Source organism: Mchenga conophoros, linkage group LG7, assembly GCF_057382185.1.
Source record: "Mchenga conophoros isolate Kocher_MC1m ecotype Shallow Benthic linkage group LG7, M_conophoros_male_GT1.1, whole genome shotgun sequence".
In the NCBI taxonomy this organism is placed as follows: Eukaryota; Metazoa; Chordata; class Actinopteri; order Cichliformes; family Cichlidae; genus Mchenga; species Mchenga conophoros.
In genome coordinates, this window is record NC_140532.1 from 11029488 (window position 1) to 11056138 (window position 26651).

Here is a 26651-nt window from a genome sequence, read left to right on the forward strand (position 1 = left end):
TTAAAACTGCATTGATTTTTGCGTGTATTATGTGTGCATGTAGCTGTGTTTGCTCTGAGTCAACATTTATCCACCTGTGGGTCCATGAAGGTAGAGTACGTAGGAGAACTTTCCTGTCGTGATGCTGGGAGGGCTCCAGGACACAGAGAATGATCGAGACGTCATGCTGAATACAGAGAAGTTTTGTGGCGGGTCTTCTGGAGCTGCACAAGCAGGAATATTTGTTTTCATACCTCAGTGCTAATATGAATACGAGCTTAATTAGTGCTAAAGTGTTTGCACGCTTCTTTTTCCACACCTGATTCTGGCATGCGAACCATAGTAGAGGCTACCTGTCCCTCTCCTTCAGAGGTGAAGGCGGACACCTCAAATAGATAGGCAATATAAGGTCGTAGCTGATCAACTCCTACTGATATGGGTACGTTCCAAGAGGCTGCAGGGGGCACAGCAGAGAGGGTGATGGGTGGCGATGATGCTGTTATCTCCAAGGGACTGAGAGTCGCACTGGACAGGATATCGGCTGCATCCTAGACACATGAAATCATGCGGGATAAAAAGAGAGAGTGCATTTAATAAAAAAAGGAAAGAGAAAAGACGGTCGGCCTTGTGCATTTGAGCTATTTATCATCTTGACAGGAAAGTAGTATAGAACAAAAACACTTGGCAATAACAGCACAGTTTAGAAGGAGGGTGAAGGAAAAACACAGTACATTGCAGTGAGGCAGGGCTACAGTCATGATGTCCACTGCATTGACCTCCAGCAAACGGACAATCTGCCCAGTACGAGCAAATTTGGCCTTGACGGCGAACTTTGTGATGAGGCCATTGATGCGGTGTGGCAAGAACCAGGTAAGGACGACGAAGGTGTGGTTATGAGCATACGCTGTGAGATTGGTCACCAGGCCAGGGGCTGCAGGATGTGAATACACATGCAAATTCAGTGAAATATACATGCACATGTTATTTTTTTATGATGTTGAGACGCTTTGATCGGAGTGCAAGGCTGTGTGCTTGTGCATGAATACCCACGGGACTCTGCTGTCTTTATGTATAAAGGTTTGCTGAATGCTCCTACTCCAAATGGAGATATAGCTGCTACCTAAAGAGAAACAGAGAGAGAGAGAGGAAGTGTTGGTAGGCATAATGATTAATTCATGTTCCTGTCAGTTATCATCTCCCAGTCATGTGCTAATCTCAGGCTGCTGGAACAAGCTGCCGTAGCAGAGTTTATTCAGAGATCCCAGAGATATATATTCTACAAAAATATATCTCATTATATAGCGTAGATGTAAACAGATCACAACACAGTCTCAAGTCTTTGAATTTTTTCCAGTAATTTAAGGTTGGATCAAAATTAAATAGCAATTTATCAGGTCAACTGTGGAGTCACTTAAATGGATTTTAGTTTTGTACTGGAGTAGTATGGGAACTGACATGTTATCTTAAAAAAGAACAAAGAAAAAATGTATTTCGTTCCTGCCTGAGATCAGAAAACAGCGCGCGCCGTTCAGCTATTTGTTTCTACCTTGTTGCCACGAAACGGTTAGCAGTGGGGCGCTGCAGGCGTTTCTCTGGTTCGTGTCAGTGTCATCCAATCAGCAGCCAAGCACATACAGGGTAACCCCAGAATAATTAAACAAGCAATGGACATAATGGATCAGTTGATCTAGGTGCAACACTACAATACAGGTGAGCTAAACATAACCCTCATGTCCTCAGATTTTCTCAGTGTTTCCTGTCACCTAACTCTCACACCTGCTTCACCTGTTCTTGACTAAACCTTCCTCCTTTATTCATATCTGAAATCACGCCGTTGTTCTCTGTCAGTTCCTTACACATCAAATGGGTTCCAGTTGTTTTTTTTCACTTTTTCTGTTTACCACTTGCCTACATGCAAGATTGTTCTTTATTATTCGACTTCCATTCTTTATGCCAACATGACAAATGGCTGTATCCGTGCCTTTCTAAACTGAATGCTTTCAGCTTCACATCAGAAATAGGTAAGCTGAGGAAAAACTATCTCATATTCAGCTTTAGAGAAAAACTCAATGGGCTTTACTTTGAGGAATTACTGTTGAAAAAGACAGAGCAGAAGAGATTTTTGCCCTTGTAAAAATACAGTGCAACAATGCAGCTTTCATTAAAACGCTAATCTGTGGCACAAATGCTTTTTCTATTTGTTTATTGAGAAATCTGTGGGGAAATAATAGCCCTTATACACTTGGTGACAAGAGTATAAGGGCTATTACAGGCTGAGGAAGAAATACGAATTTGCTTATGGGCTCACCTGTGCGTAGGGTCTAGAGGTCTAGCAAACTCAGAGGTAAAATTTAGTAACATTATACGTGCAAACACACACAGATAAATGCAGTATGTGCAGCTATAATCTGTAAGTGTGTCCCGTCCATTTATGTGAAGGTCATAGCGGGTTAATGAATTCTGAAAACCTTTAAGCATGATCGCATTCAAGCTCACTGACAACAGATAGTGGAAAGAGCCAAGACTCATCCATAGATCTGTTTACCTGTTTAATAATGCAATCAGGATCAATTACCAGTATTCAGCCAGATCAACAGAATAATCTGATCCTCTGTCACATAGTTACACACTCACATGCTGGGAGGGGGGCAGTTTCAAGGAGGTCTGTTAAGAGGGACAATGATCACAGTTCCCAGAAGTATATCTATTAATCAATTCATTTTAACATAATAAAAACTCATATTCAAAAGCTCTTTTATGTGCAGTATCCCTGCAGGACAGCTTGTTCTGTTTTGATTCAATCTGGGACTTTTTAAACAAAATTTGCTAGGTCAGCCTTTATTTGATAAGACTCCAGAGACTAGACAGGTAAAGGGGGAAAGAGACGAAAGAAATGGTGTGGAGCAGACTTGAACCCCTGCCACTGTAGCTCCTTTGGGCCACGGCTTTGTAGTCAAAACAGGTAAGTTGGAGCAGTTCCCGAGAATGAGTTTTATTTTGTTTTATTGTTTATAGTGAATTCACCAAACAATCTGACTGTAAACTTAATTTAATTCTGACTATTATATTCTACCTGAATGTGGTAGGTAGATCCTGAAGTAAAGTCAGTGATCAGGGTCTCTGGTATATCCAGGTATTTTGTCACCTGTGTGAAAGCGGGGTCAGGATAAGGACACACCTCCTTGTACCTGCAGTAAGAAACCAGGTAGTTAAGATCATCATATCTCAACTTCACACTTATGAAATTTATGCAACTGAATGAATATACAATATATGGTCAGATGCAAAACTGTCGAACTGTACTCAACTACACTTAATATTTCTTGTTTACTTATCTTATTGACCTTATAGTGCCGTATCAACCCACTTTGCTCTCGCACTGCAGGTTTACCTGTTGTTCCTAGATTATTTAAAAGTACAACAGGAGGCAGAGCCTTCAGTTTTCAGGCCCCTCTTCTATGGAACCAGCTATACAGCTGCTTCATGAGGTGAATATTTCACTGATCTACATTAATCCAAAAACTGGTAACTAGCTCTGTGCTGATCTTTGAATTTTTAACATATAGTAATAAGGTCTTGTTGTAATATATTTTTAACATTAAAAATAATCCCTAGGAAAGTATTTCAAACCATTTTTGCACAAAAAAGCCAGGTTGTACTGTAGACATGTATCTCGAACACCTCAAATGCCAATTTCTGGCTATTTGCTGCTAATATTGGCATCTGCATTTATAACGGTCAATAAATGAAAATTGTAAAAGTGAAGAAGTGATCATTGTTGATGTTGTATAGGTTGTCCAGCAGAAGGTATTCTGCGACATCCCTTTTGGCAACATGTGTAAACGTGACAGAAAAACTACATAGAAGAGATATAGATAGATCAATAAGTATTTAGCACTTGTTTAGTACATGTTGCTGATTATACTGCACTTTTACATAAGATGTGAGATCAAAACTTTTGACTATACTAAACTATGATAGTGTATGTATCTTAGACAGTTTTCCAAAGAAGATCTTGAAAAACTACCTTATGACATATCCATCTATATCTTTGGCATTAGACAGTATATTCCAGGAAAGCAGGATGCCATTAGAGCCGACAGCTTCTCCCTCTAGGCCTGAAGGTGGACCAGGAACTGATGAAGATGAGGGCAGCCGTGTGAAGGAGATAGATGATGTAAACATAAGCAGAACACAAGTAAAGTAAAAATATCTAAAAATTACACAAATAGCTGTATATTACATGTCTGTTAATCATCTGTACTTGAGCCAACTGGCGCCTCAGTGGGCTCAAATATGTAATCTCTTATCTAATCCCCTCGGCTTCTCCTGTGTAAAACATCACCAACAAAACAAACTCAGTACACTTGTTTTGATTAATAACTTTTGTACTATCTACCCGACAGACTACTGTGTCGTCTGAAGAATGGTGTTGCTATCTGTTGTAGACTGATCCTCTGAGTGTGTGTGGGTGTGTGTGTGTTGGGTCTGCATGAAGGGTGTTTTAGGCTGAACCCTGATGAATAAGGCTTCACACAGCAGTGGCATTTCACTGACATTCACTGCAGACCCATTCATCCTGTGGTTCAAAAACCCAGGCTTAAGTTACCTAAAAGGAATTAAACAGCAAAGTAGGCACACACACACATTTATACACACACCTCCACTGTGCCAATCCCTTTTCCTCAGTGTGTATGTGTGTGTGTAATATATATATATACAGTGAGCAAATACAAAACGAGTTCCTGATGGTGCTTTAACATCTGAAAAAACAAAACGTACACAAACAACACCAAACTGTGTGTGTGTGTCTTACCGCTCCCATTCCTGTTGATCATGCGGCTGACTCCACGGCTGATGTTCGAGGAGGAGGCTGCTGTGACTGTTACAGTGTATTGTGTCTTGGGGCTGACATTTACCACATCGGCCTGTGGGAGCAGAAAAATAAATAAATCTACTTGCTCATCAGCAATGTAACGTGCTACTTCCCAATTATTTCTCTTTTAAAACCTAAATGTATTTTTGTTTGATGGATTTTAAACTGGATTTTATGCAAAATCATTATTGCTTAAAATTATAGACAGCTGAAAAATTGCTTAAACATTTTTAGACAACACATGCAGCAGTAATCCCTTTATTGTCTTTTCATTTGTCTTTTATTGTCTTTTTTCTTCAGTTTTTTTGCAGTAATATTCATCTAAATGACAAAATACATGCAATTTTCACTCCATTATTTTACTCCATTATGCTGCCTATGACAGAATTACCAGACCTCTCCTCATCCATCTAAATCAATTTGAAGGTGGGTATTAGTGAATGGATGACAGCTTGTGGTTGCACTTGTTTGCATTTTAACATCTGTGAGACAGACGAGCTCTGCTTCCCACATCACTGCTTTTTTGCTTCAGTGCATGTTGTAGCATCTGTGACATCAAGGTGTTGGATAGTGTGTTACCTTTCAGAAAAATGACTAAACACTCAGACACGGTAAGAAAGGGTGCTTTAAAATTGATCTTACTGCATGTGCATTCATTTGTAAAGCTAAAACGTGACTCTGAATGGTTAGTGTATTACTGTTACACATACATAACATATCTATGTGCGCAGTTTAGAAATAACTGTGTGCACCAGAGCCATGTAACCATTGTCTAATTCTTACCTGTGAATGCACCTGGCCCAGGCACAGTGTGAGCAGTAGGATGTCTGAGAAGAAGGCCATGCTGGGTTTTCGAGTTAGCTTTAGTTTAGTCACAGCAGGTTAGAGGCCTCACCAGTATACCTGTTTCCAGAATTAGTGCACAAATGTTAGCAGTGGGCTACAGGTAATCCAGTGAGCCGGACAGGGATGACTCCGAGTCTAGAAGCTGCTGGTTAATGGCATTAATGAAGGTTACAGGGTTAGTCATCCAGGCATTAAATACTGAAAGATCCTGCTCTTGAGGTAGTCCAAAATGTTTGGAATTTTACAAGGAAGGGCAGTGGGTCCTTTCATTAGCACAAGGCTAACAGTCTCCCACTGGTCTCTCCCTCCAGGAGAGCTGCTTAAGCAAATGAATGATTCAGGGTTGAGCTCAAGAGGGCAACTTAACAAATAATGAGATCTATTACTCAACTCTCTGTACTGTCTATGTGTGTGGTTTGAGGTGTGTCAGGTTACATTTTGGGGGGTAACTGACACCTGGCTGCCGGTAGAAGCCGGAATGTGACTGGTCAAGAGATCTATGTGTGTATGTGTGTGTACTTTTTTCACTTTAATATTACAACACTACTGCAACTCTGAGTTTGTTCCTTTTACTCAAACACTGCTTTGGTGAAATGACAAAGGCTTTGATGATACTTAGGTGAACTTTTTACACGCTTGTTGTCCCAGCGTCTACAATTATGGTACATTTCTTAACTTAACCTTTAAACAGTATGCGTCTAACTAAGTATGTGTGTACCTGAATGTATCCGTCACGTGCGGGGTGCATGGTGATATTTCCTTGGTTTGGTAGCAGATTTACTTGGTAATGATCCACACACCCTACTGCCTGTTCCCAACGCAACGAGAAGGCACATGCAGATAGGTTTGTGATATGTAATCCTTGCACAGGGGCTGGCACTCAAGAAGAACATGAAAGGGAAAAACAATGTTAGCAGAGAGTTTCTAACATTTATGAAGACATGATCAAGGCTGGTGATAAGAACGGGGTGGAGGTGCTGACCAGCATCATTTGTGATATCATTTACCTGTAGTTACAGTCAGAAACGCAGAGCGTCCTGCTGTCACTCCTTTCACTCTTTCAACAGTCACGTTGTAGCTGCAGCCACCCAGCAACCCTGTAACCACAGCAACCTGCTTCTCCTTGGGTATGGTGAGTGTGGACGTGACTAAAGTGTTGGTCACAGTCACGCGGTGGAAGTCAAACTCTCCATGTGTACTGTCCCAGCTCACAGACGCAGAAGAAGAGGTCAGGTGATCTAAATAGAGATGGTGTATTCCTGCTGGGCCTGAAACACAATTTAGAATTTTTGCCTCTTGTTTTGGAAAGTGCTCTTGTTTCGGTGCGTCTCTGTTTCTAGATGCTTTTGCGTCACTCACGTGTGCTGAACCTTTTGTGGACCGCATGACTGGAGTCTGAGCCCAGTACGCTCTGAACGCTAACCCCATAATCTGATCCGGGGATCAGATCCTTCACCTCACAACTTGTGCCTTGGACAAGCACCTCGGTCCATGACTTCCTGTCTACAGACAGCAGGCCAAAAAGAAGCTGAGAAAAAAAACAAAAAACAACTAATATAACAGATTATATTTCTGTCTATTTTTATTCAACATTTTAAATATTGCTCATATTTTCTGCTTTAAATAATAACTCAGTGAGCACTTTTGTTGTGTGTCGGCAATGTGCTTGGTCATTCTTCCTGGATGTAGCTCTGTGGAGGTCATATTTCTCTGAAGTAACCAAATCCGTGGCGTGCCAACAGCAGTTGCTTAGTAACAACAGGTGAGTGTAGAACCTGACCCAGGTGATGTACTTTTATCTATCAATCATATCAATCAATATTTTGGGGGTATGAATCAGTATACCAATATACCATGGCATCTCGTACTGCCTCTACCTCTGGACTTGTGCATTGCTGTGCATGTCTTACCTTGTACTGCATCACCTGTCCTGGTGGCGGTCTCCAGGTGACAGACACAGACGTCACTGCGTTTTCTGAAAGAGTCACTTCCTGTGGCACCTCAGGAACTTGAGACAAGGTGCTTGTTAGCATTTGACACCACATACTCACACCTAAAAAGTTAAACTTTCTGTGTTCTTTACTGGTTCAGTTCATTCTAAACCAGCAGGGGGCGACACTGGATACGACCGAGCACCAGTGGTGGAGGGTGTATTGAGACTCTAGTGCAAGTAGCAATACTGCAGTATAAAAACAGTCTTTTAAAAGTAAAAGTCATGCATTTGAACACAAGGCAATCAAAAGATGGGCTAAATTTACCAAAAGTATCAATTACTTTAATGTTTACTGTAGCTAATAAGCATTATAATGGTTAATTATTACAGACTGGTGATTGAAAAATGGGGACTATGTATAAAAATGTCTGTAATTCCAAAACAATTAATGCAGTGCTTTTGTTAAACCTCTTGAATGAAAGCTCAGAGTCTGTACTTCAATCACATCTTGACTTTATTTATAATCCACTTTAATGGTATACAGAGACAAAGCTACAAAAAAAATGTATCTTTGTCCAGCAAATTATGGACCTAATTCTATATGCAACATAACTGATTATAGTATTACATTATTAAATATATTTTCTGTACTTTTTTGGATATTTTTATTGGTTTAAGTTCCTTGTTCCATTGCTTAGTATATTTTTTTTACCTTTCCAATATATTTTGTTTTGTATGAATTTATTTTACTTTAATGAGCTAAATCATTTTTGATGCATTGGTTGCTGTAACACAGCGATTTCAAAATGTTTAATTTTTACACAGTTTTACCCAAATTTGCTGTAGAAATGCTGTTATTGTCGTGTGGGTTTGTGATTATTCTGAGTTGCTGTTTTCTGTTGTATTCAGTTTTGATTTTGCGGTTGTTTTAGTAATTTCGAGTTTTTGTGACATTATTAAGTTTATGTTTCCTGCTTCTGCTTTAGGGTTGTTCTAATGATGAATTAGATTGTTGTGATAACGTTTTGTTAAACTGATAATTAACTAACTGAAATTGAGTTTCAGCTCTGGCCCCAGATGTCAGCCTAATGCATACCTTAATCAAGGCATGTAATAACAACATGTGCCAGAACATGCAAAACAGTGCAAAAATAACAGACAAAACTCTGTTCAGACAGTGAACGGATTGATTCTTATATAATGCTTTTCTAGTCTCCCAGATTACTCAAAGTGGTCTATCTAACATGCCACATTCACCCTATCACACACACTCTTCTTAACTGAGTGCTTTCTAACTACACTGATACACATTCACACTCTTGACATGCAAACTAGAGAAACCAGGGATCGAACCACTAACCTTCCGATCAGTAGGTGACCCACTCTACCTCCTGAGCTACAGCCACCCACTGGCAAAGATGACTAAACCGTTACTAGGTTTTGGATAAAGTGTACACTCACAAACCTGTCAAATCTGTATTTGAAACATTGGCTACCATAGCAGTATAGTATTGCAACATGGCATTTGGGTCTTCTAACTAAAATAGGAACATAAATAGTTCCATTATTTCCAGATCTGGCCCACATCTGGTTGACATACACTCTGCCATGAAACCAGACAGTCAGAAGTGCCAGCTTGGTGCCAGATCTGGGCCAGACCTGTTTTCTATGGGCCTGGGCCACATAAACCAAACCACAATCGAGCCAGATATGGCATGCCATCACGTAGACAGTGCCATCTATGTCAGGCCTGGCCCATATCTGGATGACATATGTCTTATCATGCCAGAAGTCCGCCAGCAGTGCCGGCTTGATACCAGATCTGGGCCGGGCCTGCTTGCTATGTGGGTTTAGTTTCTGTGTTTACGCCTTTATGTTAGTCTGAGTCTTGTTGTCTCCATCTCTTTTGGATTGTTTCCTGCTTTACTTTGATAGTTGGTTTTCTATGGTGTCTTGTTTTGTGTTTTACTTCCAGTCTGACTGTCTTGATTACTTGCCTGTGCTTCATTCCTCTTCCATCGGCGATGCCCTGTTAGTCTTCAGTGTAAATATAGTCCGGCCTTCTGCTCTGTTTGGCTGTCTATTGTGTGTTTTGCTGTTTTTATAGACTCTGATGATCAGTTTTTAGATAAAGTTCACTCTTGATTTTACTCTGTCTGCATTCAGGTCTACCTTTGAAGTGAACCTTAACAAATGCAGATAGAAGTAATTTTGCTTCTCTTCTTTATCTAATGCGTGCTATTTCTGAATACATTTGAATTTATTTGCGCTCATCTATTTTGTACTTCATCAACATTATTCGATTGAACACTTACTAGTACAGAGGGTCATAGTAGCAGGTTTACTTCTTCTGTCCCCACTGATGGTAATAACTTCAACTGTGTACTGGCTTCCAGAAGCGAGGCACTTGAAGCAGAATAATCTGTGTACACACACTCAGCTTTAGCACTCGGTGTTTTTAAGTAGTTTCGATCTGATGATTGAAACGCCAGGCTCATAAACCCGCAGTAATTTGTGTACTGGCTGAGAAGAACGGAGACTGACCTGGGCTCCTGATAAGATGTGATCCGCTCCTGAGTGCTTGTTCTGTTTTTGATCGACAGGATGAGTGTAGTCACCAATCCCCTCAACATACTCCAACTAATGCATATGGATGATGTGGTTTTATTGACAAGAGAGACCTCCACTGGGCTGGAAGCTGGCACAGCAGAAAGTGATAGTTATTAGGAAAGAGAGACAGAGACGTGCTTGTACTTGTGTGTCTGTATTTACCTGCAGTGATATTAATCGTAACTGGTGAACTGTCAGTAAAGGACTGCTTCTCTGTCCGTACTTCGAATCGGTAAAGCGAGCCTGGAGTAAGACCTGAAAATACTGCACTCTGACTCAACACCTTCTGCACCTGCAGCACACAAATCAGATAACCAGCAAAGCTGACCAAGACCCTTATTATAATTGTATATATTTATACTGAATACATTAAAAACATGCCAATTATTGTTTACCATAAGTCTCCCCTGAAGCTACTTCTGATTAGTGAAACACTTGAGGAAATTTATTTCAGTGGGTGTGAAAACTTCTGATTTAATTATCAAACCAGACACTGAAAAGTTGTCGGGGAAATCAAATAAAGGCTTCTGTTGATATGCTTCCTAAACAGGTGAATTTTTGGGAGCTTTTTTAGTTGTTGTATTTTTACCTTCTGTGAGCTTTCACAGTTGAGACAGATGACCTCGTAGCTGTGATCCTGGCCTGGTGCAGGATCCCAAAGCAGCTCAATGGATGTATCTGTCACCTGACCCTCCCTTACTCTGCTAGGAGGAGCCAGACCTAAAGTTACAAAGCATATATCACATCCCATTAAGTGTAACGATTATTAAAAGTTCTAATAATTTATGCAAACAATGTTTTAGAAACAGATTTAAAGATTTTATTCATTTAGAAAATCCAAACTCCACAGAAAATTTGTGTTATAGTTTGATATGAAGTTTCAAACAAAGGGATCAAAATACAGTATCTATCATACAGTTCTGAGCACGGCCTCTGTGATCTGTGATGCATCTTTTTAAAACATTAAATGTTATCACTAAAAATCTAAAAAAAAAGAGAGAGAAACAGTGAAGTCGTGCCAAGATTAGGATGGATTACATTTGAAATTGAATTACTGCTATCTCCATGACATGATGAAGATGCACAATCTGCTTTTAAGTGAAGCCAAATGAGCAGCGCAAAAGAAAATAAGCCCTCTCCAGATTACGGTAACGCAACCACCATCCACAAACAGTAAACAAGAAAAGAGATTGGGGAATACATCTGCTACCGCCTCAGGAATACTTAGATGGCTAACCTCTATCATGGGCCATTCAACAATTTGTTACAGAGCGAGGATACACAGCAAGTAGTAGCTTGACTTTTTTTGCACGACTCTCATCATACAATCCATCTGTAAGAATTAGGACAGTTACAATAAATGAATAGAAATAGTGTTCAGAATATCGGCAGTCATACATTAATTTTGTTTTCTTGCGTTTCTGATGTGTAATGTGGCTTTTCTGTCATTTGGGTTGAACAGCAGTTTCTTGTGTTTCGGGGGGGTCTTATGATGAGGTCTTCTCTTAACCTTTGACAAAGGTATTTGAGAGCATTTGTGATGTTTTGTACAGACATAGAGTGTTTGGGCGTTTTTTTTACATGTATTTACAATTGCCTGAAAAATGTTTTTCAGATCATCCATAACACATTTTTCTTTGTGTTTCTCCAGTTTTGTGCACATGCATTAAAAAAAAAAGCATAATTTCTTTTGTCTTTGTTTGAGCTTCATTGCTCGCTTAATCACTTTCCTCATCATATTTACAGACTACTCCACCTCTGCCTGAGGGGCAGCTCTCTCAGTCAGCCCTGACCTACTTTGGTCATCATCTGTTAATACTGCAGTTTCAACTTAACCCACTAATAAAACAGGAACTTTTGATCAAAGAGATGCACTGTAGCTCACTGAGTTCTTTTTATACTTGAATAAGCTTTCTCAAATTAAATCTGTGACTTGACATTTTAGTGGCCTTATCCATTATTTGATTCAAATTGAATTTGCTGAAGCATAGAGCTCGAAGAACAAAACATGTATATCTACCCAATTACTTACCATCTGGACTCTATGTGCCTATCTTAGTTATGTGAAATAGGATGATATGATCAGCTCCACTGCAGTCAAGGGTTGCACTAAGCTATCTTAATTAAAGTGGCCTTAAATCTCTGTGTTTGTGTTGGCACCTCTCAGTTAGGAGCAGTTTAAGTGCAGCTGTTACGCGCACTCTGAAGAGTGCATGCATTTGTATGTGCTGGTAGTGACAGAGGTAACTCACTTGTTCTAAAGAGGCGGCTGTAGTATGGTGGTCCCAACTGCTCTCGGCTCGTGCTGTGCACTCTGAGCTGGTACGGTGACCCCGGACTGAGGTTGCTGAGTTTTATGAGATGAACTTGAGCAGTGAGGGAGTACCAGTCACACAGATAGTTGCCCAAACCCTTGCAAACAGTATCCCAGTCTCCAGGACACGCACACACTTTTACGCCATCCATCACACCCAGTTGTGGATGCTGGATGTACAGTTGTGCATAGTTTGTACCCACCGAGACAGGCACTGCTACCTGCACTGGCATAGGAGCTATATACACAAAGACAAACAAAAAGAGTCAAAGACAGATAGTGGAGTATCTTAGATAATAAAAAATTGCAATACATCTATTTGGACACTTTTATTATTTCTCTTACCTGTGGTGTGTATGACGCTAGACCTCTTGCTCCTGTCATTTCCCTTCAGAGCAACAACTCCAACTTCATACGTCTGACCAGGAGTAAATGTGCCCAAATTAAAACACATGGATCCATTTATCAAGTGTCCATATGCGCTGGAGTGGTTTAGCCACAACAAAGGAGCAGTAGGATTGTCAAGAGGTTGGGATGTGATAAAGTAACCGTCTGGAGGATCGCTGGGTGGTTGGGTGCCACAGACAGTCAGATTTCTGCTCCTAGTGCTTATCACTACCAGACCACTGAGAGCCTTCACCACTAAGAAGTACAAACCAGCATTATTTGAAAGTCAGAGGTTAAAAAGCTACATGATTACTTATGCATACCTGCACATAACCATTTCATTTAATATTGTACTGAAAAAAAAATCTATACTGCCCATATTATTTAGGAGAGCATTGCAAAGCAGTCAGAAACACATCTATGAAATCATATTTGCCAACAGGATCATCAGTGAATACTGATGAGTAGATGTAAACACATGCAAAAAATTAATAACCTCTCAAGTAATGTTGGAATGGCAGTAAAAATCAAACTGAAACTAGCCCACTTGGATGTGAAGCGATTTAGCTGCTTAATAAGATGCATATTTTGAGAAGGTAATAGTCTGCGTTCATGCCATCTGCACTTGTGACACTTTGCGCCTTTTACTCTGGTGAAATGAATCACCCTGGCATCACAATACTGTCTTCCACTTCACAGCAATGCTTAAGTGCACTGGACAGACTTAAAGGTTGCTTACATGAGCAACTAATGTGTAGAATAACTTCAATTTTCTGTAAAGTTTCCATTTGCATTTACCTTATCTTGTCAGTATTTGCAGAGATTTCAAATAAGCCATGCGATTGTTAAAAAGTACAAGATAATTCCTAGAATATAATTTAAAAATAGGTAGAGCATAGCACCAGACAGTACTTACTGGACAACAAGCTTTTAGAAATTGTTCATGAATCTAACATTTACATGCTTACCAGTTTTTACAGTTAGAGTTGCCTGTCCACAGCTCCCTATCCCATGCTCGGTAACTGTGTATACTTCAATCCTGTATTTCCTGTGAGATTCCAGCCCTCCAATTACTGCAGTATAGGACCTCAACCCAGATGACCTGGAGATGTTTGCCATGCCAACTACACCATCCTGTTTCGAAGACATGTCTTCATATAGTACAACAAAAGTCCAACCAGCCACAAATGACGCATCTGGCAGCATCCAATGAACGCTAATGTGACTGGCTGTAATGGGACCAACAGTGATATTTTGAGCAGGGTGAGGTCCTGTAAGAAAGGCAGTGTAAATATTAAAAGTCAGCCTCTATTAATATAATGTCCTTTGAATTGTGTAAGTGGTTATCAATACACTCACTAGTATATGCAATTTGTGTTTGTCCCAAGCTCCAAGCGAAGCCAGGAGGGTGAGACGCTTGAAGGGTGAAGGAGTAGATGCTTCCTGGAGATAAACCTGCTAAAGTTACGCCTCTAGAAGAGATCGAAATGGGGACCCTTACAATTTTTTTAGGCGTGCTCTGGTTCTTTGTGCCCATTTGGTCCTCTTGCTTCCTTTCTTCTTCACTTGGATCCCACTCTCCGTATTCTTCCTCTTGGTACTGCAGGAATACCTCAAATGATGAAAGAGCAGGTGAGTTACAGAGTGAGAGATCACTCCAACGAAGCTCTACCAGGTCCTCTGTCACCTGAACCAGGTCGAATGAGAATGAGGCAGGAACTAAACGTGCTGTAAAGAAGGAAAAAGCAATATCTTAGCACCCTGAAAAGATAAATAAGTGGCAGAAGTGCTCACAAATTGCATGGTTTGAATCTGTAAGTGCTGTGCAATATCACAAACGAAATGTGGTGATACTCCCAAATTATATATTGCATATGACTTATACATTACAACTACTGTTAAATATTATATGCTGGCTAATAAACAGCTCGTGCACAAGTTATTTACTTTGATATTGGCAGATAAAGGGTAAGGGGATGTTACAGAAGAATGAAGTGAGAAAGAATCCCGGCCCCGTGGCATTCCTCTGGAAAGCGAAGCAGTCCGTCTGGTTGGCTGGTAGCAGAGTCTTCATAGTGTTTGTTCGGTTATATGATGAGCCATCAGACCAGAGAGGTCGGCCCTCTTCCTGTAGGGCAAGAAAGAGGCAGACATCACGAGTCGAATGCCATTTAAGTATGAAAAACAAACTTTCCCTCTGAAGGTTACGTGCTGCGGTGAAGCATTGTCAAAGTGAACAACGTTTTGTGAAAAACCTCCCCTTGCGATATCCAGCACTTCAGCGATGGCTTGCAGAGTTTTTCTAACTAAATTATTTTAACAAAACTTTAGAAAAATCCTACCAGGAATATTTTTGAACAGTTTGGACCTCCCTTGTTAGGCATATTTTGCTTTTTGTCATAAAAACATATTCATAATTACCTAAATGCAAAACCTGTTTTTTTCCTCACAAGGTTTGTGTTTGATTTCAAGTGTGAAAAACTTTTATGCAAAGAAATTGTATTTATGCAGAAAAAAAAGTTTAAATATAATGTCATGCAGCACACGTTCCACAACCACCTAACCCTGGAGGATATTTAAGTGCATGTTTTTCAATATATTTAATCAAAATGTTGTTTTGTTTTTAGAAAATCCTCTCTAAAGTACTAAGTGCTCAGTTATTCATGACAAAAATGAAAAATTAAAGTCATTATAAATGCTGCTTTTTAGAATTAAAGTGATTTAAAATATGTTTGTGCATACCTGCTGGTCATTAAGTCCCGTCCATAGCAGCAGCAAGTTGTTCTGGGACAGGAGGTAAGAAGATATAAAAAACAGATCTTCCAGGCTCTTCAGGTTAGCCAGATGACTTCCTGCTGCAAGGTCTGAACATCTGTGCAGTGCATCACTCCAGGTCAACCCTGTTCTTCTCACAATGTAGCAGCTTCCCCCAATGGCAATCCAGCCAGGTGGGCACTGAGCTGCAGAAACATATTACAATCAGCTTACAGTACAAATTCCTGACTGCAGTCACTAAAAGGTTAATAATTGAGCTGTGGTCATGCGATCACAGGATTACTAATGTTCACAATACCTGTTTCCAGACGAATTCTGAGTCTCTGCTTCAAGGTCATATTAAACTGTTTGATGTATGTAGTCACTGTGACTTTGGCCTTGAAGCGTGTGCCCGGCTGCAAACCTTTCATTGTATACTGGGATTTTACTTCTGAAGAGTTTATGTTGAAGATGTGCACGACAGTTTCTGTGTGTGTGTTGTACAGGCTTATGGAGGACAGGGTCTGCAGCCTGTGAAGTTTCCATGTCAGAAGGGCGGTGGTGGTTGTGCTGTATACATTAAAGGAGGACGTGGACACTGGAACTGTTGAGACACAAAAAGGGGATGAGGTGTTAACGTTATTAAACATGATAGAAATACAACATGTGGTGTTTGGATTCAGACTTCACAGACACTCACGGAAGTGAAAGGTCTTTGTCTCGAGCACCGCATCACACCTGCTGGCTCTCAGCGTGATGTTATACCCCTTCTGATCCTCAACCATTCTCAATAATATCCTGCAGTGATGGGAGCATGCTGAGTTATTGAAGCTCTTCACATATACCTGCAAAGATGTGACAGAAAGTGAGAACAGAGTAAACTTTATAAAAACGAACAAAACTTAATAAGACTTTCACAGCTTTTTTTCACCATTACTAATGTTCTTACCAGATGGTTACTTGCAGGTCTGCAGGTGACCCTGTAGCTGTCTGGATCTTGACTAAAGGGCTGAAAAAGAACTTCAACCTCAACAGTGTTTGAATGTTTTTCACAGGTTAGCAAGACCACCTGTGGAAAGAGAAAGGGATTAAATGTCTGCTGAATAATTGAATGCGCCCCAAATCGCTATGTAATATTTAAATCTTACTGATACAGGAAAATAACTGAGCCTAAAAGACCCAGAATGCAGTTTTACCTTATTTACAGATAACTGCTACGTGCAGGGTTACCTTACCTGACATAAACTTGCTAGTAGCCACAGGCGCTGTGTTTGACCCATTGGGAATCTTAATCCATCTCATTTAGCACACCTTCCAGGAGTGTCACTGATCCACATGGGTACATGCAGTCACTTCCACGCCCAGACACAACAGATCCTTCCTCTCGTCAGCCATTGGTCGCACAAAAAGAAAATCCAAGCCAGCTGTGCGTAAACATCAGTTGTGGAAAGTCCCAAACTATTTTGGTCGCTGACGTAAAACTGAAGAACAAGAAAAGTGAACGGGTTGAAACTTTTTCATTTTTTTCGTGAAACCTTTCAGCTTTTACTTAGTTCAGTTACAGCTGCCTCGACGTGTTAATGCCTGGGGGGAGTCTCTTAGTTTTACTTCACATTTACGCAGAGCCAAGACTTTGAATTTAGCGCGCACTCGAAGCCAAAGTTCCCTCGAGAAGCAAGCCTCAAGTGAAGAAGGAGGCAGTCTTCCTGGGTTTGTAGGAGGAGAGAGAGATTGCGTGTGCATTAGTTCAACCCAATTTGTTCTGCCTCCTTGTCGGGATAAGAGCACTTTACCATGACAACCATGGGCACACGGCCACTCCAGTGCTGGGCTCCTGAGGAGGGGGATAAGTAGAGAGAGATGGACATGTGGGGCATACTGAGGGGAAAAGATGTGGTGGGATTTTATGAGCAATTGAGATGTCCTCACTGGGCAAAGCCGCCCGCCATGCTTCACACCTCTAGAGTAACGGTCAACCACTCGGTTAGAGCAGACAGTTCATGACTGTTTTCACGACTTTATTTAACCTCTAAAATAAGCATGTGCTGCAAATTGCTCCGAGCATTGCAGTGGTAAGAATGGTTTGGCTCTGAGGTGGGGTGTGGTGGGAGCGCTGGCCCATGTGGAATGACAGGAATGTGAAAGGGAGAAATGATTGACAGGCAAAGAGCTGACTTTACTAAGGGCGTCTGTTGTCAAGAGGTGACTCCCACTCAGCAATAACCTCTGAAAAGTGAGACATAAATATGTGTCAGCACTATTAATGCTGAACCAGAATGAGTATGTGTGTAATAAAGGTTTAATGAAAGAGAAAGTGGAGGGAGTATAAAAACATCGCAGGTCATGAGGACACAGTTTTAGACAACAGCACTGTTAAATCTTTTATTAAACTACTGTAAAAACTAAAAGGAAGACAAAATAACATTTGAGAAAGAAATTCAACTTTTCTAAGACAACAAAGCATAAAGGCTAAATGAATCTTATAAGACAAACCAAAATTCATATACAGTGTTTAAACACAACTGCTATTTAAAAACGCAACAACGTGTTCATATACTCTAGGCACAAAAGCTTAGGGTACCATCAGCTGAAAGCACTAGAAGCTGAATGGGTTGGCACTGCAGGACTTACAGAAAATAAGGCTAAAGTGCGAGAAAACTATCTGGAAAACAATCCGCCTCTTAAATCGGTTATTCTCATATCTTTTAGTTACAACTATGACTCAAAGTCAGTGTTGTAAAGTGTATTAAGACAACGACAACAAAAAAAAAGACATGGCTGGTTTTCATGTTTGTCCATTAGTAAAACAATATTCAGATATCCCCCTACCCCACCCTGTTATTTAGACGTTCTCTTCACTTGTCTTGCTCTCATTCAGCCGTTTTTAGTTCCACTGGCACGAACAGTCCAGAGGCTCTTGGAAGTTGTACTCCACGACTGTGGCATTGCGAGAGCAGTAGAGTGCGACGGAGCGAGTCTGCAGTCCACTCTCACGGCAGCATTTACAGAATCTGGCGTGACTGTTGATGTTAAAGTTGAATATGGTGGCTGATGGACATTTCCCGTCGCAGGAATATACTGTAACCTGCCAAATGAAAAACATATATTTACTAAACAAAACACAACCACAACTACTAAATGTGTTTAAAATTCTGCTTTCACAGACTCCTCATTTTCACAAGTGAATGTCTCTTTTCTCTCTCACCGGTGCATTGCTCCTGCAATCATCTTTTCTAATGGTAGTCCGGATGGCCACCCGCTTACATGTCTTGCCGTCCTCTTTACCTGCAGAGATTTTCACACAGACTAACACTCAGGAAGAAATATAGGATCCTCAGAGTAATCATAGATCCTTAACACACCAGATATTTTTAGAGAAGCCTATATACACCAAACTGATGTTTGGTGTTTGGCACACAGTAATGATAATATGCTCACTTTCAAATGCACTTTAATCATTACACTACAGAGACTTCACATACACACTGAAATGCCTATTCACTTTGGCTCTTTGTTGCTGAGCAGTAGGCGCTTACTTTGATTGACAGCTGGGTGATGGGTGGGGGTGTGGGATACAGGTCCCCCAGCACAGTTCCACTGAATGGCTACTGACCTAAATTTAACCTTACTTTTAAACCAATCAAAGTTTCAAAGAATTCTGTGTGGGCCTGAAATTCATGAAAAAAAACAGAAGTGCTTCTTCTAAACATTTGTGTGTGCATTACTGAAGCTTATATTATTTCACAAGAAGTGCAATTTTTATTTTATTAAGGTCTTTCTGTTACAAATAACCTAAAATGCTTTGCAGGTTATATTGTGTTTTAAGGATCTGACCAAAAGTGGAGAGAGGAAATGAAACGATAAGACACACAGACACTGAAAAAGACATAAAAAACCGCATTTACACCGTACACATTCAGAATTTGAAAACACAAGGGAATGAGTCACTGAGAGCAAGGATGCCAAAGAAGTCGGAATAGTGCAAGATGGTGGTACCTGTGTCACAGTTTGTACTACCAGTAGGCGTTACAGGATTAACGGTAAATGGTAAAACACCCACTCCAGAACCTGGAAACATCGTTGGCACCGCAGCCGTCCGGTTCAAAGAACGTCAGGAGAACACAAGGTTATGTTTTGTTCAGAAAGCACAGTTTAATGTCACACACAAACACACAGCGGATGGAATCATTGCAGCCGGCATGCACATGGATGTCGCATCTTTTTTGGGTCACTCCGGGCAGCCAGCCAAGGAACGCAGTTATTTGATGTACTACAAAGCTCAGCAGGGCGAATGCTAACCCCTGCACCATCTCACATCTTCAGCGGTAAAACGCTCACTGTGAACACCTCAACTGGCCAAACAGCAAGAACAACTGCTTAAGCAGGCAAGCGGGCAAGGCTGCAACGCTGAATCCAAAGAGAGAGGAAATCTCACCACTGTATGTTTATTACAAATTTCATCCACATAGCTCAGAAGATACTTTAACTCAAACTTTTTCCAAACATCAAGATAGTTCAGTTATGTTCACCCTTAAAGTACAGTTTCAGGAGGTTGTGAGTGTAGTGTAGTATATCCCTTTGAATGTATTGGTTAGTTAATTACTTGAGGTTTTCAGCAAGTATTTCTTCAGTTTATGCTGTGGTAGCTCTTAAATATGTCAACAGAAGGTTTTGGGGACACCAGGGAAAGCAAGGGACTGTGAAATGTACTCATAGGCCAACAGGCTTTATGTTCACCGTCTACAAAAGGCCACACCCCCAACCAGTCAGCCAATAAGCCCATCCACTGCCAAGCAACAAGGCGCTCACCCCTCTAATTGACTGCTCAAAGCGACACCAGAAGCCCTGAATAAATTTAAAGACTCACATGTCCTGCAACAGCCATCCACATAGCTCTGAACAACACCGCCATTCTGCAAAGAAGATAGGAAAGAAATACTAAAAGTTTAATATATAAGAAAAAATATCAAACTGAGCAACTTTAGATAAAAAATTAGGCATCGTTAAACTCATACTTAGATATAGATTATAAGTAGCGGTCCTAACCTGAATACATTCTGTATCATTGAAAGGTGGGCAAACCACCCCAGAGGCAAGTATCACCGCTCCCACTGCAGTTTCCATGCAGTCGTAACGTGTGCAGTTCTCCACCCAGGAACTCCCTGCCTGCACACACAGTCAGAATTAGCACTGTTAAAGATTTGCTTTAATTGCACTTGGATGTGGATCTGTTCATTCTTACAGTGAAAAGCTCCGTTGTCCCGTTTTCATTAGTGAAAGTACAGGAGATATTTTTACAGGAACCACAGCACACCTGAGGGTCTGTAGATGGTACATACACCTGATGCTGAAAAGTTAAAGGAAAGGAGGACCAACAGAAAAAAGAATATAACAGGATGAGATGTGGCGCAAATGCCTCAGTTGAGATAAAACTTCAGGATTTTGCTCACATTTAAATACACTGAATACAGAGACAGTAGTCAAATGAAAATCTTGGTAATCTCCTCTTCAACCAAACTATAAATTGGAGATTGGGAGGGAAAGGAAAGCCTAACTCAAATAAAATATAGCTGTGATATGCAAACTGCTGAAAAGTTTTCACATAACTTCTTTTGCCATCTGTTTTAACTCTATTAGGCCACACATGAGATGCTATTAATTACTTTGGAGCTGACTCTTAGTAAAAGTTCAGTAAATGTAAAGGTTAATTATGGTAGCAATCAACTTCTGGTTTCAGTGAGTTCCCAGCTGAGAGAATAAGGGGCTATTTTTCACAGAGAGTCTGTTACTACCACTGTCAAATCAATACTTACAGGCTTTTCATGTAGTGCTTTTCTCCTTATGAAACTAACACAGGAAATTGCCTGATCAACGATTGATTGGATAAGAGAATATTGACCAATCAAGTGACCAGTCAAACCTGAGATTAAAGCTCCATTGGATACATACTGGTCCACATTTTTGGGAGCAGTTGACAGAGGTGATTTCCATGGCATAATAACCCGAGTCTGGATCTTTATGATGCAGGCACTGGACAGTGTAGCACAGTTCTCCCTCAAAGTACTGAACCAGAGACTGGCCTGGGCCCAGCACTGTCACCCCTTGGAAAAGACACACCTCTGCCTTCTCTGCACACACACAAACATAGAAGAAAAGATTACGCCGCATGCAAAAAGGTAACTATTAAAGCTGCTGAGCATTTTGGAAATAAAGTAGTGTTAAACAGAAAGGATTTCTGCAGAGACTCTGTTGTCACACTATTATCAGGTGTCTGTGTGCTTTCAGTCACGTTACACATACGGCATGTACGCTGAGGACAGCCACAGTTGGTGTTGCTGTCTGGAACCTCCATCAGCACCTCCCCCTGAGAGAAAAACAGATTGCTGACTTAACTGAATTTGCTCACTTTTTCCTCTTCCTTGCAGAAAAACCCGATTAGACAGTGACTTCTGATTCAGCTTTTTGCTGACTTACCACCTGACAGATGGGGAAAGAACTGTCCTCACATTGGCATTCTGGACGTGAAAGAAAAAAGTTGAAGAGGAAGGTAGTGTGAGGTTTACGCAAAGGGCATGACAGGCTTAGCAACTTCTGAGTTTACTGCAGTCATCAACACAGCAGTGAATTGACAAGTAATTATTTGGATGAGTGTGCATACGCGGGTGTGCATGTGAATGAATATGTGTGTGTTGTCGATTGTGTACCACAGTGATGCTGGGGGCAGCAATGCCCGGGAATGGCAGTTTGGACAAGAGAGAGACCAGGTGCACAGCTCACAGATGATTCAGGGCACAGATTGACATCACAGACTGCAATAAAAGGAACAAAATATGAATATTACTTGAAAGTCAGACAAAAACATACACACACACACACACATGAGCCTGCTCATGTAGTTTACCACAGTGGTACTGTGGACAGCAGCTGCTGGTGGTGTTCAGATCCACAGCCAGAATTTCTCCGTTCGAGCAAGTTGGAATGGGCTCGATACATGACTCACACACTGCTCAGAGAGAAAACAAACAAGAACATTCACAGATTTACTGCTGTAATTAAAGGGACCTCAAACTAGGCAGGCCTGTACACAGCAATTTAAACTCACCACACAGGTAAGAGTAGCAGCAGGACTTTTGCCCCCTGACCTCAACTAGAAACTGATCTTCCCTGCACTCTGGGGTAGACACAGGAGGGCACGCCATGGGGTCACACTCTGAGGAAGACCATTTAGTGAATGAAACTGTTTAATCCAAATGTTATATCTGACAGAAAGTTTATAAAATGTAATGATGAAAGTTTGTTCTTACCACAGCGGTACTCTGGACAGCAGGAAAGAGCGCTGTAACCGATCACTAGCCTGTTCCCATTATCACAAGGTGGAGCTTCACTATCACAGATGGTCATGTTGCAGTCTAACAAGTAGTGAAGGATTGCTCATTTAATGGGTATTACTTTATACTGATGAAAAAGATTTTTGGTCTCTGAAATTGGTGTAAATTATGGTGGTATACTTTGCGAACTATTTGAGGACACACTTTTATTAAGCTAAACTCATTCATTCATTCATTCATTTATTTATTGTCATTGTCAGAGAACAATGAAATTGCGTTTGGGGCTTCCGTACAACCCATAAATAAAACAAAGAAGAAAATAATAAATACCCCTTAAAACCCAAGTGTAAATATTTAACCCAGTGTGACTCCAGTGCAATAAGACAATCCTTAACAACAACATGAGAACATGACAAGTAATGTTCATAAGAAATTCAGACAAAGACCTGAGAAACATGACAAAGTACAACAATGCAACCCGTTCAATATTATTGTACTGTGAGATATGATGTCAGATATGATAGTTATCTAAACATCTGGTGAAACATCATCAATGTCGTATCTCACTATAATAATATGCAAAATCTCTGTCTATGTGTTTGTTTGTTCCTTTGTCCACAAAGTCCTCGTAAAACATATGAAGTTGAGCAACCAGATTGGCTCAGAGGTGGATTTTAGGCCTCTGGATTGTTTTTTTTATATCAGATATTATGATGTTGTCATATAAAAATGATACATTTTTATTTGTTTATTTATTTATTTTATTTCTGCACTTCTAACACCTTATTAAACACATCATTGAATTTCCATTTAAGAACAATAACAGGTTCAAAAGGAGAATTATGCATGATATGCTATGATGCCATCTCGTTGCCTGGCAACCCTCTAGGCTAAATTTACCGGTACCTGCTTTAGCCTTTCATAATACTTTATGCACCTACTGTTGTAGGTGCATAAAGTATTATGAAAGCATGCTATCCTATCAACAATAATAACTCATTTATATCCACAAAAAGCTTAATTATACGCCTAGCAACCACGTAGCAACTGATAATATTGCCCCATTTTATCATTTATAAAACATCTCCCACAACTAGTTTTTTACTTTTCTCAATGTGATTAAGTATATCTGCTAGCCAACAGTACAACCAGACAAAACAATACTGTAGCATGGTCATGTACTAGTTAGTTACTAGTAAAAAAGAAAAAGGTAAAACCTAAAGATGAATCAAAGATAAAAGATAAACGGGGACAGTTGCAACTCACCACAGATCTTCTTTGGGCAGCAGGCTCCTTCTTCCAGCACATCCAGCACATACTCTCCCTCTCTCTCACACAGTGGAGTAGGCACGGCGCTGCAGTCTGGTTCCACAGCCACCACAGAGCCATTTTCCATACACTTGTAGAGACAGCAGCTCCGAGCAGAGCCATTCCACACCTCGCCTGGGGCCCGGGGGTTACCCTCATTATCTGTGCACACTGGATACAGCAGAACCAAACAAAAACAATAACAAACTTACGCAGCATCTTAGACATTGCAGTGTTCATCACAAGGGCAAGTAATAACTCACCACAACGGTCCTCGGTTACACAGTAAGGTGAATCAGCACGGTGCAGGATAGTTCCACTGCGGCACACACACTCTTCTCTGATGAAGGAACAGGTAGTCTCCTCGTAGTAATCTCTGTTTAGACAAGTGCGGCTGGTGCAAGTGCTCACACATGGCTGATACTCCTTACCAGGGGGACACCGGAGTGCTGCAAGATTACAATGCATGAGAAAACAAAAACCATGAATGAGTTCATCTGAGTGAGTATGTCATTTTTTATGCTGTGTCTCCTTACGGCAGAAGTTGTGTCGTCTCCAGTTGATGCAGACTTGATGTGTGTAGCAGACCGCCACGTAGGCTGCCAAGAAGTCACACTGGTGGTCCTTGTAATGAAGGTCACCTGCCCAAATGATGTCACAGAACTGCTCCGGAGGCACCTGAAAAAAACACAAGCAGGGCATGAAAGGGTGAGTGGGTTTTTAATCAACAAACCACATATCGTGTCACGGCACTGGGTCTGTTGACCCAGTGTTTGGGTTTTTGGTTTAACTTATACTCCTTGAATGGTGGTTTTCTGTTTGTATTGTATTTATAGTTCTTAGTTTTGGGTTTCTGTTCTGTTTCTGTGCCTCCTCTGTGTTCTTGGTGAAGGTTTAATTCTGTTCTCCGTATGTTGTATGTTTAGTATTAGTTATCTGTCTTTATGTCTTCCCTGTGTCCCATGTCTTGTTACTTTTGTCTCTGTTCTTCATGTTCCCTCTGTTCCAGAGTCTGTCATGTTTCCACGTCTGTGTAGTCTGCGTCTTTGGCTCGTGCTTCCTGTTTTACTTTGACAGTCTATGTCCTATGTCAGTGTATTCTTTGTTGTTTCTGTTGTCTCATTATGTCACATTAGCTCCAGCTTTACTTCCCTCCTGTTTTCCATTCCCTCGTTACTCCCTGGTGTATTTAAGCCCTGTGTTTTCCTCTGTTGGTTGTCGCGTTGTACTCGTACCCTCACAATGCTGTGTGCGGTCTCAGTGCTCCCGGTTTCCTAGTTTTTTCAGTTCCTTGTTTCCATGTTCAGGGTTTTGGTTGGCTTTCATGAGTTTATTTAATGGAGTGTTTTTCCCAGCAATAAAGCTGCCGTTTTAAGTTATGTTTCCATGTTCCAGTCCTGCATTTGTGTCTTCCCTTTTGCCTGCCACAGCACACACCTTGGCATATCCTCACATTTGGTATTTTTGCATGATGAATACTTGAAATAACAAAGCTTTTTCAAAATTGCCTTAGCTTTTCCTTTTGACCAGCAAATCAGCAAATGGACTGGTTCTTACATAGCACTTTTCTACTCCTCATTCAAAGCACAAGAAGTCTCATTCAGCCATTCATACAAGCAGCTTTTTCTAAGTCTAAGTGCTTTCACACTCCAGTGACCGTATCAGAAGCAACTTCAGGTTCACTATCTTGCCAAAAGACACTTTGGGATGCTGACTTGAGCAACCAGGAATCGAACAACCATCTTTCCAATTAGTAGATGACCTGCTCTGCTTCATGGGCCACTGCAACCCCATTTACTCTCCTGCTACCGTTTTTAATGCAAAAGGCAAATGACAAAGTAACTTAGCACATTCACTAAAATCAAGGTTTTGAAAGCACTGCTGGTTACCTTGCCGTGGCATGGTGTGAAAGCGCTTTGGTAAAGCATAGAGAGACAGGTGGAGCAGTCGCCAGTGGTGCAGTTGTCTCCGACCCTGCGTGTGTGTTCGGTCTCATCGGTGGTGTGGACTCTCCATGCCTGTAGGAAGATCATCATGTCTCCCAACTCTCTCACCACTGTGCCATTGGGCAGTTTCAGGTCATCTTCTGGGTTCCCATCGCAGCAACCTGGCATAGTGGACAGACAGGTTTGTGTGTGTATGTATGTGTGTGTGTGTACAGCAAATGAGCAATAAAAATGTCAAGTGACATGGTGTCTGCCTAATTAAACCAAATAGCTCTCGACATCTCAAATTGTCATATCCCATAATGATTCAAGTCAAAGTGATGCTGCAGTTTAGACATTAAACCTTAAAGGGCCTAAAGATGGCACTTAG

The 26651-nt window shown here is 40.9% G+C and overlaps 2 protein-coding genes across 4 annotated transcripts in view; both read right to left on the reverse strand.

Moving 5' to 3' along the window:
- ptprq (protein tyrosine phosphatase receptor type Q) overlaps window positions 1-6556 on the reverse strand; it is a 34386-nt gene extending 27830 nt beyond the window's left edge. The window contains exons 1-9 of the mRNA XM_085282066.1: window positions 6420-6556; window positions 5639-5758; window positions 4796-4907; window positions 4007-4115; window positions 3053-3167; window positions 1030-1099; window positions 711-910; window positions 299-527; window positions 75-203 (exon numbers count right to left, since the gene is read on the reverse strand). Of these exons, the coding sequence (XP_085138192.1) occupies window positions 75-203; window positions 299-527; window positions 711-910; window positions 1030-1099; window positions 3053-3167; window positions 4007-4115; window positions 4796-4907; window positions 5639-5698 (1024 nt within the window). The 5' untranslated portion in view covers window positions 5699-5758; window positions 6420-6556. The remainder of the gene's footprint in view (window positions 1-74; window positions 204-298; window positions 528-710; window positions 911-1029; window positions 1100-3052; window positions 3168-4006; window positions 4116-4795; window positions 4908-5638; window positions 5759-6419) is intronic.
- An 11511-nt stretch (window positions 6557-18067) lies between these two features.
- The window catches only part of otogl (otogelin-like), a 29022-nt gene continuing 20438 nt past the window's right edge, over window positions 18068-26651 (reverse strand). For all 3 annotated transcript variants that reach the window (XM_085282068.1, XM_085282069.1, XM_085282067.1), the window contains 16 exons: window positions 26225-26442; window positions 24872-25013; window positions 24599-24784; window positions 24294-24506; window positions 23004-23108; window positions 22802-22909; window positions 22601-22702; window positions 22404-22508; window positions 22174-22214; window positions 22000-22063; window positions 21649-21827; window positions 20942-21046; window positions 20746-20865; window positions 20567-20612; window positions 18905-18984; window positions 18068-18784 (listed from right to left, as the gene is read on the reverse strand). In XM_085282068.1, coding sequence (XP_085138194.1) covers window positions 18584-18784; window positions 18905-18984; window positions 20567-20612; window positions 20746-20865; window positions 20942-21046; window positions 21649-21827; window positions 22000-22063; window positions 22174-22214; window positions 22404-22508; window positions 22601-22702; window positions 22802-22909; window positions 23004-23108; window positions 24294-24506; window positions 24599-24784; window positions 24872-25013; window positions 26225-26442 — 2015 coding nt within the window. In that variant the 3' untranslated portion in view covers window positions 18068-18583. The remainder of the gene's footprint in view (window positions 18785-18904; window positions 18985-20566; window positions 20613-20745; window positions 20866-20941; window positions 21047-21648; window positions 21828-21999; window positions 22064-22173; window positions 22215-22403; window positions 22509-22600; window positions 22703-22801; window positions 22910-23003; window positions 23109-24293; window positions 24507-24598; window positions 24785-24871; window positions 25014-26224; window positions 26443-26651) is intronic.